At 39.5% G+C, this 17,169-nt stretch overlaps 1 protein-coding gene across 22 annotated transcripts in view; it reads left to right on the forward strand.

The window, feature by feature from the left end:
* RIMS2 (regulating synaptic membrane exocytosis 2) overlaps positions 1-17,169 on the forward strand; it is a 782,248-nt gene that overhangs the window by 132,194 nt on the left and 632,885 nt on the right. For 4 of the 22 annotated variants that reach the window (XM_065585991.1, XM_065585992.1, XM_065585995.1 and 1 more), the window contains exons 2-3: positions 5,558-5,590; positions 5,988-6,074. The exons of the other annotated variants lie outside the window; for them this stretch is intronic. In XM_065585991.1, the coding sequence (XP_065442063.1) occupies positions 5,558-5,590; positions 5,988-6,074 (120 nt within the window). The remainder of the gene's footprint in view (positions 1-5,557; positions 5,591-5,987; positions 6,075-17,169) is intronic. 22 annotated transcript variants of the gene reach the window in all.

A 17,169-nucleotide genomic window follows, 5' to 3' on the forward strand; every position in this document is an offset into this window, starting at 1 on the left:
AAGGGGGAACAGAGGCAATGTGTGAATATTGATTTGTAATCACAAAAGCACGTTCTCTTCAAGAATATGAATTGAACCTAGGAACCTTGAATCTCTTGTCTTAATTTAGATGGAATACATGGGTCCAAAGAGTTAAGTATTAACATGACCCTGTCACTGTTCAGCATTGAACAGTGTTAAACAAGCTTTAGAGAGTTTGATATAGAGACCACAGCCTGCTTAGTACCATGGAAAACACACCATTAACATGTTTCTTCTATTTAAGATACAGAAAAGCAGGAAAAACAGTTAAGGCATTTCAAATGTAAAATTTTAAGAAAGGCTTTCATTTTAACGACATTCGTTGTTCCCTGTCCTTTTCCCCGTCAAGAGTCTTCAGAAGGAATTCACCCGCACCGCTGTTGGACAGTCTCTTAGATGGTAATAAGTGTCTTTTTGGGGGAAAAGATAAGTTAGCGGAGATGGGCTGGAGCTATCATTGTTGCTGTTATTGTTAAAGTCCTGTCCTATTTCCTAGAAGACAAAATAAAACAAAAATACATAGAAAGGTAAAGAAAAGATAGTAAAAATGGAAAATATTGCTTCTGTCTCTGATGTCGACTTTTACTACATTTTTACTGCTGGAAAAACATAGGCACAGCAAATGGTCTTATCAGCCACTCAGAGACCTGGCAAATTTGTACCAACATTGGGCTGTTCTAGGGCATTACTTTTAGTTGTCTCTCTTACAGCAGTGTTGCAAAATATGCAGTGTTGCCTGGCTAAGTCAGACTTTTATTGAACAGAAGTCAAAAGAGAGGGATAGTAAAGAGAAGAAGTATGGTGGGACAGGAAAACACAGGTGGGAGAGGAGTGTGACAAAATCTCACATTCTAGGTGGTCTTTGGGATTTTGCTGGAGCAAGTGAAGAGGGCGATATCATATAGGTCCCTCTCTCTCTGGCCCAGTCTGGTCAGGACATATCTTTGGCTAAACAACCAGTGGGGCCTCTGGACGATCGAGATACAAAAGGAGCACTTAAAGATGATAAAGTCATTGCGTAGAAACTAAATTAATTCTTTGCTTCAGTCTTCACAGATGAGGATCTTAGGGAGATTCCCAAACCTGAGCTGTCCTTTGTAGGTGACAAACCTGAGGAATTGTCACAGAGTGAAGTGTCACTAGAGGAGGTTTTGGAATTAATTGATAAACTTAACAGTAACAAGTCACTGGGACCAGATGGCATTTACCCAAGAGTTCTGAAAGAACTCAAATGTGAAATTGCGAAACTATTAACTATGGTTTGTAACCTGTCCTTTAAATCAGCTTCTGTACCCAATGACTGGAAGATAGCTAATGTAACGCCAATATTTAAAAAGGGCTGTAGAGGTGAGCCCTGCAATTACAGACTGGTAAGTCTAACATCAGTACCGGGCAAATTAGTTGAAACAATAGTAAAGAATAAAATTGTCAGACACATAGAAGACCATAAATTGTTGGGCAAAAGTCAACATGGTTTCTATAAAGGGAATTCATGTCTTACTAATCTAGTAGAGTTCTTTGAAGGGGTCAACAAACATGTGAACAAGGGGGATCCAGGGGACATAAAGTACTTAGATTTCCAGAAAGCCTTTGACAAGGTGCCTCACCGAAGGCTCTTACGTAAATTAAGTTGTCATGGGATAAGAGGGTAGATCCTTTCATGGATTGAGAACTGGTTAAAAGACAGAGAACAAAGGGTAGGAATAAACGGTCAATTCTCAGAATGGAGAGAGGTAAATAGTGGTGTCCCCCAAGGGTCTCTTCTGGGACCAGTCCTATTAATCATATTCATAAATGATCTGGAGAAAGGGGTAAACAGTGAGGTGGCAAAGTTTGCAGATGGTACTAAACTGCTCAAGATAGTTAAGACCAAAGCAGACTGTGAAGAACTTCAAAAAGAAATCACAAAACTAAGTGATTGGGCAACAAAATGGCAAATGAAATTTAATGTGGATAAATGTAAAGTAAAGCACATTGGAAAAAATAACCCCAACTATACATACAATATGATGGGGGCTAATTTAGATACAACAAATCAGGAAAGAGATCTTGGTGTCACCGTGGATAGTTCTCTGAAGATGTCCACGCAGTGTGCAGTGGCAGTCAAAAAAGCAAACAGGATATTAGGAATCATTAAAACAGGGATAGAGAATAAGACGGAGAATATCTTATTGTCCTTATATAAATCCATGATATGCCCACATCTTGAATACTGCGTACAGATGTGGTCTCCTCATCTCAAAAAAGATATACTGGCATTAGAAAAGGTTCAGAGAAGGAAAACTAAAATGATTAGGGGTTTGGAACGGGTCCCATATGAGGAGAGATTAAAGAGGGTAGGATTTTTCAGCTTGGAAAAGAGGAAACTAAGGGGGGATATGATAGAGGTATATAAAATCATGAATGGTGTGGAGACAGTGAATAAGGAAAAGTTATTTACTTGTTCCCATAATATAAGAACTAGGGGCCACCAAATGAAATTAATGGGCAGCAGGTTTAAAACCAATAAAAGGAAGTTCTTCTTCATACAATTTGGGGGGAGGGATAGCTCAGTGGTTTGAGCATTGGCCTGCTAAACCCAGGGTAGTGAGTTCAATCCTTGAGGGAGCCATTTGGGGCAAAAATCTGTCTAGGGATTGGTCCTGCTTTGAGCAGGGGTTGGACTAGATGACCTCCTGAGGTCCCTTCCAACCCTAATATTCCATTATTCTAACCTGTGGAACTCCTTGCCTGAGGAGGTTGTGAAGGCTAGGACTATAACAGGGTTTAAAAGAGAACTAGATAAATTCATGGCGGTTAAGTCCATTAATGGCTATTAGCCAGGATGGGTAAGGGAATGGTGTCCCTAGCCTCTGTTTGTCAGAGGGTGGAGATGGATGGCAGGAGAGAGATCACTTGATCATTACCTGTTAGGTTCACCCCCCCCGGGACACCTGGTGTTGGTCACTGTCAGTAGACAGGATACTGGGCTGGATGGACCTTTGGTCTGACCCAATATAGCCGTTCTTATTCAGTGCAGAGATGGCATGTGGTAAATAAGGCTTGGACCTTACATTGAATGAGAAGGATACAAAGAACTACAGTAACTCCCCACTTAACGTCCTCTCGCTTAACATTGTTTCGATTTTACATCCCTGCTCAATTACAGAACATGCTCCATTTAAAGGTGTGCAATGCTTCACTATAACGTTGTTTGGCTGCCTGCTTTATCCACAGCTGGCAGCCCCCCTATCAGCTCCCCTATGCCCTCCCCACAGCTACTCCCGCCCGCCGGCAGACCCCGCGGATCAGCGCCTTCCCCTCCTCCCCCTGCCTCCTGCCTGCGGCAATCAGCTGGCTTGCGGCGTTCAGGAGGGAGTGGGGAGGAGCGAGGATTCGGCGTGCAGACTCCCCCTCCCTCCCCTGTCTCTCAAACACCACAAACCAGCTGATTGCTGTGGACAGGAGGCAAGGGGAGGGAGGGGGGAGGCTGCGCGCCAAGTCCTTACTTCTCCCCCCTCCCTCCTACCCCCTGAATGTCACAAGCCAGCTGATTGCCATGGGCAGGAGGGAGGGGGGAGGAGGGAGGATGCGGCGCGCCTCCCCCCTCCCTCCCCTGCCTCCTGCCTGTGGCAATCAGCTGGCTTGCGGTGTTCAGGAGGCAGGAGAGGGAGGGAGATCCTGCACGCCATGTCTTCGCTCCTGCCCCCTCCTTCCTGCCTCCCGAATGCCGCAAGCCAGCTGATTGCCCTACGCAAGAAGCAGGGGAGGGAGGGGGAGGAGCGAGGACGCGGCATGTGGAGTAAAGGGGGAGGGGGGAAGAAGAGGCAGGTTAAGGGTGGGGGCTCGGGGGAAGGGGTGGAGTGGGTGGGCTGAGGCTTGAGCCCCCTGCCCCTGGTGTTTGCAGAGTAGGGGAAGCTGCCGCTGCTGCTGAGCAACATGCTTCTCCTAGCCTATAGCACCTTCAGCCTCCTTGCCTGCCTCATTGTCTCCAGTGCCAGTGGGCTGTGCCTGTGTGGGGTAAGGTAGGGGCACCTCCCAACTATAGTACTGTAGTGTATGGCAAAAAAAAAATTCCCTGGAACCTAACCCCCCCATTTACATTCATTCTTATGGGGAAATTGGATTCGCTTAACATTGTTTCACTTAAAGTTGCATTTTTCAGGAACATAACTACAACGTTAAGTGAGGAATTACTGTATTGAATAGCTACCCATTCAGTGGGCACTGTCCATTATGGGCACTGAATGAGGCAGAGGTCCTATGGAAAAAATAGTATTTGATGATGTGATTAAAGACTTAATTATAATGCATAGGTACAATTCACTACAAATATATGAGCTGAATTAAGGTTGCACAGGGAAACTTAATTCAGACATTTCCTAACTTCTGTGTGCTTGATTTTTCAATTGTAACATTCTTTTAACATAGTAGTGTGTGTGTGTGTGTGTGTGTGTGTGTGTGAGATATTGTAATATACTAAAGAGGCAAAGCAGTGATAGGAAGTTATTGAGTCTGTGCTGTATGTTTTGTCTCTGATGTAGTAAATTATGAAATATTTTCAGGATATGCTCTACTCTTATGTGTCACTGACTCTTTTCACAGACCACTCTCCTAGTTTCCTTTGTGTGGATGTTCATTGAACCTTTTCACAGTAGTAATTCACTATGGCATCATAGAAAGCAGGAAACTGTTGGCTACTGCTTGAATTTTTGGCACAGATTATAGTAAACTTCTATGACTTTCTGTACTTCACAGCATGGGACCCTATGTGTATATGTGGCCCTTGCTGTTTGAGAAAGGAACGTAATTAGGTGTTGATAGAGCACTGGATAGCATGCTCAAAGCTAAGCATGTACTTCAGCTGAAATGTTTTCTTAAAGACATTTGACCTTACTAGAATTGTTCAATAGCTATTGTGGGCAATAAATAGCTGTCAGCCTTTTTCAAGTCTTAGTAAGGTTTATTCAAATAAAACGGACTTGTTTAATTTTCATAGCTGTACTGTACACCGATGCTCATGAAATAGAAATGTAATTTAGCAAGTGAAATCAAGGTTTATCTTCTAAGTTAATCTACTGGTTCAGGAAACTAGATTTTAAATAATTGGTTAAGAGTTTAAATTCACTTTGAATTACAATCGGTGAGAATTTAACTGTACATGTAGACCCTGAACATTTTTCTCCATCAGAAATATAAAAGCATAAAATATTAATATATTAACTTATGATTAAGAGACCACCTTTTTCCATTTTGTAGGTTAATATATTTCTAAAAATATTCTAATATGCTAAACTATTCTGTCTAAAGATTAGGAATCAATCATAGTACATCACTCTACTCATTTCAACAGAATTTTAGATATTAATGTTACATTACCTCATTTTTTAGTCTTAGTGGAAGTTAAAGAATACAGTTCACTACAAATATATGGACAAGTAAATCTAGTTTAATACAAAATTAAACTATTTTTGCCCATTGGATGTAGATTATAGAACTGCAGATAGAAACTGTTTTCCAGTACATTGCACTCAGTTGTGCAAACTTATTTTTTTAGGGTCAAAGAAGAACAAAAACCACAACCGACACAGTAAGTAAAATATCTTAAAAGTGCAGTAGGCTTGACTTTTCTACCTTTGCCATGTTCTGCTTTCTGCACCTTTGATGGTATTAGCTTTCACTAATACCTGATAGGCTGCAGCTAGTTTGTCATCTGCTTCCTGATTGGCTTGTAAGAGAGCTGCCTGCAGCTTCTTACTTCATCCACATGTTAGCTGGATGTAGTTTCTTGCTGACTGCTTGTGGCCTGGTTAAGTGTAAAACTTTATTTCCCTTACATCCTTAGTGGCTGACTTATTATTGCAGCTAACATTCCCATTGGCTGTAGCTTTTCCACCTGTATATTTCTATTATTATTGGTTAAGAAAACATTTAAACTAGTATGATTTATTTGGTTATTCAGTCACATTATTTGCTTATTTAAACAGGTGGTTTCCCTTTAGTGGGATCACTGAGCTGGTAAATAACGTTCTTCAGCCACAGCAAAAACAACAAAATGAAAAGGAGCCCCAGACGTAAGTAAGCTGCTCTCTGTAGACTGATTAATGTCTCTATAGCATTAAAACATAGTGGAGAGTATGTGTAAAATACTTTCCCATTCATAACATCCTTAAAAGAGCATTTTACAAGCTGACACTGCCTTTGCTTTCAGAGTTTTGATTGGCAAAGAGAAATATGCAAATGAAGTGAGGGCCCACTTTTACCAGACAGTTGAGTTGATTAGATCAGAAAAAAAAAATCTTAGGAACTCTCACTACTCCATTTAATGCCTTTCCCTGCAAGTACTCTTTTTGAAAAACTTTCAGTGAAGTTAACATGAGTTCTATGCATGGGAAGCTTGAATTATCAGACATGTAGTATAATATGTAGCATGTCTATGTAGATACACAGTATTTATGATATGGGTCATACATAGAATGCTATAAAAGATACATAATACATTTGAAGAGCTGGGAATTTTCCATTTCATTTTTTTCATGATGTTGAAATATCTGTAAAGTTTCTGAGCTTTGACAGATATGAGGTGAAATCCTGGTCCTATTGTAGTCAATTGCCGTTGACATCACTGCGGCCAGGATTTCACTGATGGTCTTTTTACAGTACCATGCCACGATGGATTTCCTTTAAGGAGAACCATATGAGAAATTAACAGTTCTTGCCATTTGAAAATGTTAAGGTTGAACAGAACCTGGCAAAGCTAGGAGATTCAGACTTACGGTTGAACTTAAATCATGCAGCTGAAAATAAAAAGAGAAGAAAGTTAAGAATAACTTTAATTTCAAATTTCCTAGATAAGTGTTACAGCTTTAAAGTTAACCAAGTATCGCTTTTTAATTTATGAAGTTTTATTTTATTTACTTATTTTATGGGAAAAAGTCTTGTTGGTTTATATAATGAATTTTTAAAATCTTTTTGGGCACATGCTTAGGTGGTTTTAAAATATGCATTTTTATTATTTCTTTTTATATATTTTTCAAAGACATGTCCGGTCGCTTTGTTAAATATATATGTAACTGAGTTTCTTTTAGTTATTATAGGCAATGGCAGTTTTAGTTTATTGTGAAAATATATACACCTCTACCCCGATATAACGCGACCCGATATAACAAGAATTTGGATATAAAGCAGCGCTCCAGGGGGACAGGGCTGCGCGCTCCGGCGGAGCAAAGCAAATTCGATATAACGCAGTTTCACCTATAACGCTGTAAGATTTTTTGGCTCCCGAGGACAGCGTTATATCGGGGTAGAGGTGTATTGAGAAACATAAGAATCTTCAAAAAATTGCACAGGAGAACAATTTGTGGGATTGGGTATACTTAGCCCTGAATTTTGCAATCCTTGCAAACATTCTTTAGAAAGGGCTGTATGATTTGGCTCATACATATATATATATATATATATATATATATACATACACACACACACACACACAGAGAGAGAGAGACACACACAAAAAATTACAGTATAGATTTTATCAAATTTATCTTTTAGCCTGTAAGTGTATAAAAAACCTACTTGAATGCAAAATTTCATGTGAAACTTTTAAACCTTTCAGCTAGAATTTTTTTTAAAGGAAAGCAATAACCTCCTGAAAAGAGTTAATAATGGAAATGTTGACAACCTAACCTACAGCAGCAGAAATGTTTAACTATAAAGTTATATATTTGTTTTATATTTTTCCACACACACACATTATTTCAGTTTTATTCATACTTTCTTATGATACCTGAAGTATCTAATTTCACTCAATTATACTGTAGGCTGTATTACTTTCCAGTGATCTACTATGAGGAATATTCACTTTTAACATTATAATAGCTGTCTAATAATTAGCATGATTTATTATGTGGCAATTAGAATCAGAAAAGGAAGGGGAAAAATAGAAGAGTAGTCATCATCATCCAACTATGATTTCATCCTTTAAAAAATTTCTACAGGATAGTGTATAATTTGTAATCCGAAAATCATAGATTTCTGGTAAAATTATAGAAGATGCATTTTCTTTTCTTCATGGAATATAACTGTGTTAGTTACTGCTTACATTCAGCTCACTATGCTATGAGATTACTTAAAACACCAAGATATTTGTCATAGTGAACATTGAGCCAAATTCTGCTCTGGTGTATGTGCAATTCCCACTGAAGTCATGACAGCAGGGCTCCTAGAACTGGGGATAGAGCTGGTCAAAAGGTGGGAAAACAATTTCTGCAAAAATTTTGAAATTTCCAAGTTGTTTCTTGCAGGGTTCAAAATTTTTTCCTTTTAAAATTGCTTTTTGGCCAAAATATATTTTGAAAAATTTCAAAATTTTTATTTTTTTCTCCTTTCTCCTCTATTTTTCTTTTTTTGTCAATGAGTACAATAAAATGATGTCCAGGTTGTGTGTGTGTTTTCTCCACTCTGCAACTTTTCAAAGATAAGGAAATTCTGAAAAGTTACAAAATGGCTAACGGAGGAGAAGAAGAATGAAAAAGTGTGTGTGAAAACAAAACATCATTCATTCTGTTGTATTCAGTAATGAAAAGGAAGGAGGATAAATGTGTGAAAAACAAATGCAAAATTTTGCAATTTTCAATTTCAATGAAAAAGTACAAACTTTTAAAAACAAACATGCATAACTTTTCATGAAAGTTTTATGTTTTGGAAAAAAGGCCATTTTTCAGCAAAAAAAGTTTAGTGAAAAACTTTAACCACCTTTAATTGAGAGTAAAATTTGGTGACAATCTGTGAACAAAGTGGTAAAATATTTAATATTAATTTTTTTCATTATTTAAAAAATGTTCTTTTGATATTGACAAGTATCTTCAGACAAAAATAAGCTTACAAAATCTAATAGAGAATAAACTTCTATAAAATTCAGTTACTGGAAGAAAACTAATTTATGTAGTTTCTTCAGACATTCAGTTACAAGTATTTAGAAGTCATTGAGGGGTCTGATCCTTCAACCTTTATTCATCTGAGGTTAATGGGACTACCTGGATGAATTAGGGTTACCAGTTCGATTGTAATGCTTTTTCACTATTAACAGGCAATATGAAAAAAACTTCACACAAAAAGTCTAGTGTGATATTTTTCAAGACATAAAATACTGTGTACTGTATTATTTCAGATACATCACCTCAGTACCTATAATGTCTAAAACCTGTATATAAAGATACTACAATTGATCTGTTGTCTTTGGCAAATAAGGGTATGTGCAGATGAGAAGAGAGAGAGTAAGGTGGTTAGATTTGTTTCTAAAGTTCCCAAGATGAAATCAGTGGGGGAAGGGAGGAAGGTGTGGCGGGGTGCTGAAGGAATTGAGGATGGGAATTTTGTTATTGATTTCAGTAGGGTCAGAATTCCACCTGCATGTCTACTGTAAACATACAGAGGGGACTCTGTGTGTTGGAGAAATGCACACTAGGTGAAGAAGGCAGTAAGGCATTCCCTGTTGGTCCATAACCATAATGTTAGGTGTCTATTACAAGCAACAATAAAAACAAGAAATCTACACACTTGTAAAATACTCTTTAACTGACCATTAATTTAGCAGTGCTATACATTCACATCTCTAGTATACAGATTTGAAGAGCTGCTGTATACTGTTCTTCTAGAGCATATGGGAAATAACATACAAGAACTTCTAGATAGACCAGTACATGAACATGATATTTTGTTATGCTGCTGTATATGAACTAGAAGTACCATGGCCTACAAACAAACTTTCTAATTTGAATAAGAATTAGCGGATAAACTTGGAGAAGGACAATCCAGTTGAAATTTTACTTTTCTCATTCATTATTGGTAACATAAGTAAGTTAAAGTGTTTGTTTTTTGTTTTTAAACTGATTTTTGAGTTGACAGAGGTTCTTGGGGCAATATGTCTTCTCTGTGAGGGCTGGCTCAAGAAAATACTCAGACCCCCCCCCTTCAAAACAATTGACTTGGGCCATCCAGAATGCTATTTTCTCCCTAAGACTTGTCTGAAACTGCACTGTCATGCCAGAAGGAAGAGGTGGAGGAGGAGAAATAGGTGATGTGTTCAGAATTGGTACATTTGTGAAGAAGTTAATGTAATCCTGTATAGAAATGTCTTGTTAAACAGGAGGAGACAGAAACCTGCAGTTAGGACTTTGATAAAAGGAAAGACATCCTGATTCCTGAGGGGACTCTAATTATTAACACTACAGAATTCTCATCATAGATTCATAGATTCTAGGACTGGAAGGGACCTCGAGAGGTCATCGAGTCCAGTCCCCTGCCCACATGGCAGGACCAAATACTGTCTAGACCATCCCTGATAGACATTTATCTAACCTACTCTTAAATATCTCCAGAGATGGAGATTCCACAACCTCCCTAGGCAATTTATTCCAGTGTTTAACCACCCTGACAGTTAGGAACTTTTTCCTAATGTCCAACCTAGACCTCCCTTGCTGCAGTTTAAACCCATTGCTTCTGGTTCTATCCTTAGAGGCTAAGGTGAACAAGTTTTCTCCCTCCTCCTTATGACACCCTTTTAGATACCTGAAAACTGCTATCATGTCCCCTCTCAGTCTTCTCTTTTCCAAACTAAACAAACCCAATTCTTTCAGCCTTCCTTCATAGGTCATGTTCTCAAGACCTTTAATCATTCTTGTTGCTCTTCTCTGGACCCTTTCCAATTTCTCCACATCTTTTTTAAAATGTGGCGCCCAGAACTGGACACAATACTCCAGCTGAGGCCTAACCAGAGCAGAGTAGAGCGGAAGAATGACTTCTCGTGTCTTGCTCACAACACACCTGTTAATACATCCCAGGATCATGTTTGCTTTTTTTGCAACAGCATCACACTGTTGACTCATATTTAGCTTGTGGTCCACTATAACCCCTAGATCCCTTTCTGCCGTACTCCTTTCTAGACAGTCTCTTCCCATTCTGTATGTGTGAAACTGATTGTTCCTTCCTAAGTGGAGCACTTTGCATTTGTCTTTATTAAACTTCATCCTGTTTACCTCAGACCATTTCTCCAATTTGTCCAGATCATTTTGAATTATGACCCTGTCCTCCAAAGCAGTTGCAATCCCTCCCAGTTTGGTATCATCCGCAAACTTAATAAGCGTACTTTCTATGCCAATATCTAAGTCGTTGATGAAGATATTGAACAGAGACGGTCCCAAAACAGACCCCTGCGGTACCCCACTCGTTACGCCTTTCCAGCAGGATTGGGAACCATTAATAACAACTCTCTGAGTACGGTTATCCAGCCAGTTACGCACCCACCTTATAGTAGCCCCATCTAAATTGTATTTGCCTAGTTTATTGATAAGAATATCATGCGAGACTGTATCAAATGCCTTACTAAAGTCTAGGTATACCACATCTACAGCTTCACCCTTATCCACAAGGCTCGTTATCTTATCAAAGAAAGCTATCAGATTGGTTTGACATGATTTGTTCTTCACAAATCCATGCTGGCTGTTCCCTATCACCTTACCACCTTCCAAGTGTTTGCAGATGATTTCCTTAATTACATGAAGCAGCTTTCATTCCACTTTCAGTTCTGAAGCCTAAGTAGTAATGCTAGTGTTTCAATTCATTTTGGTTCTGCCACTGGTATAATTTATCTGGGTTCCCTAACTTTTTTCTGCTTATTTATGCTCTGCAGATGGCTGTTGCAGCTGGGGATTGCTGGGGGAGACTGGGAAATAGCATGGAGCTGGCTACACTCACTCAGTCTGTCTAGAGTTTTATACTAATGCTTGCCACTATAGTATCCAAGCATCTTCCACAAAAATCAATAGCAGTAATGGAATCTGTAGTGGGCTACATGTCTCTTGCTCTCTTCCCTTTTAGGGGTAAAAAAACACCGAGTGGTACTATTTTTGGGGGGGAATATATAGTGGTGTTAATCCTGTGAATGTCATTCTTGTTATGTTGGAAAGGCTTTTTCTAAGAGGAAGGTTTCATAGCATTTTCCAAACATAGACTATGAATTTGCCTGCTTTCCCCTCAGAGTTTATTGCATAGCCTCTTGACTTAGAATGTTTTGTCCCCCAGCTCTCACATGCTTCATCTTCATCTTCATCACTGTCCCAGATGTTTGTATGTCAGCCAGGGATTCCTCACACTGAAGACATCCTCAGCTGCCCAGCTTATGCAGCTTTATGGCCCCTTTTCACCATCAGCCTCTGGCCCATCATTTTTGATTAATGCAAATAGGTTTAATATATTTTCTGTAAAAAGTAGATTCATATTATTTGACTTCACTGGGAGTTGCAGGTGCTCAGTATGCCTCAGGATTTGGACCTGACTTTATAATATTTTGTCTTGTAAGCAAGTTGAAAAGTTGTGCAATTGTATTCTATAGTAAGCTCCCTTCAAAAGAACAAGGTTTATAAAATGTGCTTCTTAAAGAAATGTTCAGAATATAAATATTTTATTTCTGCATGTGGACATGTTGGTTTATTTTTTGAAGTGTTGCATAATATATGCATTATTACTATAGTAATGCAACTTGATCTGTTAAAGATAATTTAAGAATATAGTAATACCATATTTTAAACATATCAAGGTGCACTAAATAACATCTAAAGTTAAATAAATACATACAAATTATTTTAGCCAGTTGCAAAATTATTTTTTGAAATATATAAACATATTTTTCTTTTGGTGCACATGTGTAACGCCCACTATTACTAAAGACAGTTATGTGTTTACAGCAGAGAGAATATACATAATTCACTTTATCAATGGCTGGCAGAGTTTTTAAAGTCACCTTAGAACTGCTCCTGATGATGATCCTAGTAGAACTCTCATTGCCTACAATGAGAACAGGAGCAAACCTTCTCCTCCTGGCTTTTGATAATTTATCAGGAGGATGGCACTCTTAATTTAATAAGATTCCAGAGTGTGTCACTGTGTAGCCTAGAAAGTCTGTTGTGTCAGTGTGAAGCGATAGAAATTGCTACAAGCATAGTTGGGAGGTCTTTTTGTTCAGAATATTACCAGGTTCTGTTATCCCTGGGATTTGTGGTTCTCCCGTGCAACAGCAAGGCATGTTTCTATACCATGCCATAAATCCTAGACCACTGAGGTATATATCACAAGTAACTCAACCAATCGCCACCCTTACTTTACAGCTAATTTTCATACTACTATTTTATTGGTTCTGTTAGGGAGACTGCACAGACGGTGGTTTATTTGGCCCAACTGCCTCAGTTCTTCAGAACTACCTTTACAATAGCACACACAATAATCCGAAGCGCACCTCACTACAGCACACACCCCTGATTCACCAGCTGCACAAATACGCACAACTCTCCCAGCACTTCACAACCCCCACACAAATCAACATAACCACCCACACAACAGCACAACCAGCACAAATAGTAACCCCAAATATCACTCTGAATCCTAGAATGCATGATGAGTCAGTGTGAAGTGATGAAAAGAGCTATAAGCAAAGTTGAGAGTTCTTTTTGCTTAGAATATCACTGGGATTCATGGTGTGTTGCTGTCCAGTTTTTAAAGTTCTCAGCCATTTTTGGCTTTTTACACACATGATTTCATGAATTATATTTGTGACAGCACAGACTTTCAGCTACTAGTTGCAAATGCAACCTGTGTCAGAGGGCATTATTGATTATTTGTTTATTATCGAAATAATTTGAATGAAGAAAGTATTTTCTTGTATTTGTAAGATTAGTTTTGAGCGGGGGAGGTGAAGCCAGATATAATAAAAGTACACTACTTATCACAACTTAGTGACCACACATGGAAAAAGATTTCTCAAATCAAGCATGTTAAATTCAGTGTTTTCTCTCTGCTTATAACAATAGTATGTTAATAGACAGATATCTTGTGTTTTTTATGAGGCTATTGTTACTTTTGTAGGGGAGATGATGGATGAAATTTGTTACAAAATGAGATGTTACAGAATCTTAATTTTTCTACAAGATAAATCTCCACAAACCAAGGTAACTTTTCTATTATTAGCCAAACCTGATATATTATAAAACAAACATTTTCAGAAAAATGCTCATTTATTAAGCATCTATTTTCATTCTGGCCAAGAACCTCAAATAAACCGCTAGCAGATTGTTTATTAATTTTAGTTTATTTCTAGAGGCAAACCTTGAAATAAACTGATGTTCAATCACTCAAGAATGATATAAAATTTTTGCTATGCAAATTTTTGAGTAATATTTGATTTCTACCATATATACTCATTCACTGTAATCTCCTGCTCACATTCCTACATTTTTGTCATAGGTGTCCTACCCCACTGGAATAGAGTGTCCTCTGGTTACACTGGGCAAAATTTGGAATTATAAAAGTTTCTGTCATAACAATCATGCACTGTATCTATACAGCAAACAATGTCATTGTTCAGCTCATCTCCCTCAAGGCACTTGTCAGGGTTCCCTCACCACTCTGAACTCTGGGGTATAGATGTGGGGACCCGCATGAAAGACCCCAGCTTAGGTTAAAAACTTCTCCAAGGCACAAATCCTTCCTTGTCTTTGGATGGGTACTGCTGCCACCACCAAGTGAGTTAGACAAAGATTCAGGAAAAGGACCACTTGGAGTTCCTGTTTCCCTAAAATATTTCCCCAAGCCCCTTCACCCCCCTTCCTGGGGAGGCTTGAGAATAATATACCAACCAAATAGGTTAACAAGGTGAGCACAGACCAGACCCTTGGGTTTTTAGGACGCAGTCAGATTCTTAAAAAAACAGAATTTCATTATAAAGAAAAAAGTAAAAGAAGCACCTCTGTAAAATCAGGATGGAAAGTAATTTTACAGGGTAATAAGATTCAAAACACAGAGGATTCCCCTCTAGGCAAAACTTTAAAGTTACAAAAAACCAGGAATAAACCTCCCTCTTAACATAGGGACAATTCATAAGCTAAAACAAAAGATAATCTAATGCATTTCCTTCCTATTACTTACAATTTGTAATCTTGGATGTATGTATTTTCCCTGCCCTGATTCCTCGCTGACTCGGAGAGAACACACAGAGAGAGACAAAACAAAAACCTTCCCCCCACAGATTTGAAAGTATCTTCTCCCCTTATTGGTCCTTTTGGTCAGGTGCCAACCAGGTTATTGGAGATTCTTAACCCTTTACAGGTAAAGGGGGGATTTTATGCTACCCTTAGCTGTAGGTTCATGACAGCACTGTTGCCTAAAATAGAACAAAGGAGTGAAATCAACTGTAAAACAGTGTCAGGATATAACATTGCTTCAGTTTATGACCGCCGTGCCATCTCATTAACCCCGTAGGAGAACACTTGACAGGTAGAGGTTTTTGATATGATACACATTATTTTCTACATAAAATTACAAAATGGTCATTAAAGGAAATGATAGTGGATATGTTTATCAGTGCCTGAATAAAAATTCTTTAAAATAGATTGCCACATTGATAGGTAAATAAAATATATTAAGAAAAATAAATTGAAATGTCTCAAACAATTATTAATAGAAATAAATGGTTGATTATTGTTTGAATTTTGGACATGATGCATAAACATTGTCATGACTTTCAGATAATTGGGAAGTCCACCAGTAGATTATTTACTTCAAGCACAGAAATAAATGAACACAGATAAATGATTAATAAGTTATTTCAGTCTTTTATTTACAATATGTTTAGTTCCTGGAAAAAATGGCTCTTCTTCGAGGAGTGTCCCTGTGGGTGCTCCACTTTAGGTGCTTTAGCGCCCCGCGCTTGTAATTGGAGATTTGTAGTAGCAGTGCCCCAGTTGGCCGTGCACGTGCAGCAACCGTCTCGCACCACTCCAAGCGGCTCCCTAGGATGCACAGTCAACCGACCCCCAGTTCCTTCTCTACCATCCTTGGCTTGAATCAGAGCGCCAGCAGCGCCTCTTCAACGTCATAGAAAGTTCATATTCCTTCCTTTTTCTTTTATCCCCTCTATTCTAGTTAACTTTGGTTAACATTACTTTTAATTTCTTCCATATTTAAAAAAAAAATTGTTTAGGGTAGTTTTTCCCCCTCCTGCCCCTGGCGGGCCTTCTCCAACAATGACTGCTTAAACACGGGCTACCCTATTTTTCTCCAGAGCTGGACCTTCCTCAGGCATGCCTGGTTCCCCTGGATTTAAATGCTGCCTGACCTGCAAGCTATCAATACCTGTTTCAGATGGCCATGCTCAATGCGTCTGCTGTCTCGGAGAGACCCATATTCCTCAAAAGTGTCCTCACTGTAAAAAACTGACTGTCAGGCACTACAAGCCAGGGACGTCCACCTTAAATTACTCACAATGGAGAAATCCCTCAAGCCAACCTCCAACCCAGAGTCCAGGATGCCTCCTGGCCAATGTTTGCCAGCAGCAGCCTCAGACAAGGGCTCCACTACCAAGACTGCTTCCAAAGACCCTGCCCCTAAAAAGGCGACCAAACTCCAGTGTCAGTCATTTCCATAGCGAGATCCACCAAAAAAGAAACGGTCTCCTGGTGAAAAATCTGCCCCAGTACTGACAATACCGAGAGCCTCAGACCAAGAGGCACCAGGAATGCTCAGTACCAAGACTTCCCAAGGAGCCAAGGACCCAGTACGGGCAGGCTCTCAGTCAGGTGCATGATCTAAAGCCAAGCTCCCTAGCTCGGCACAGACCATGCCGAAGAACGTCCCAGCACTGACCACTGTAATGGCGCCACCTGCTGCACAGACACAGCTCAGCAAGACCTTGACACCGACAGTTCTGACTCTTTCCTCTCAGACTGTGCTGCCATCCCCAGCACTGAGCTTGGTAGTGCAACTTTTCACTAGACAGGCAGACCTGGCAGTTTCTTCTACCCCAGCGAGACCCAGACCAAGCCAGATCATCACCCCAGGGGCTTCAGCACGACCTCTCTCCAGTGATGATGATGAGGAGGACAACCCAGGACTGTACAACCTCACCACTCCTCTCCTAAAGCTGGTCCCTCACATCACCATCCACTAGTAGACACGCAAGCTTGGAAGCCGCAATCCTGGCTGCCACCCACTATGGCCCTTCCACCCAACTGGCCATATTGGGACCCATGGGCCATTAATAGGGCCCAGAACATTAGACTGTCTAACCCACTGGTCTCCAGAGCACCCTGCTCTCCCTCACCAATGGACCCGGCATCTTCA

The sequence above is a fragment of the Chrysemys picta genome, chromosome 2 (genome assembly GCF_011386835.1).
Source record: "Chrysemys picta bellii isolate R12L10 chromosome 2, ASM1138683v2, whole genome shotgun sequence".
NCBI classification, from domain to species: Eukaryota; Metazoa; Chordata; order Testudines; family Emydidae; genus Chrysemys; species Chrysemys picta.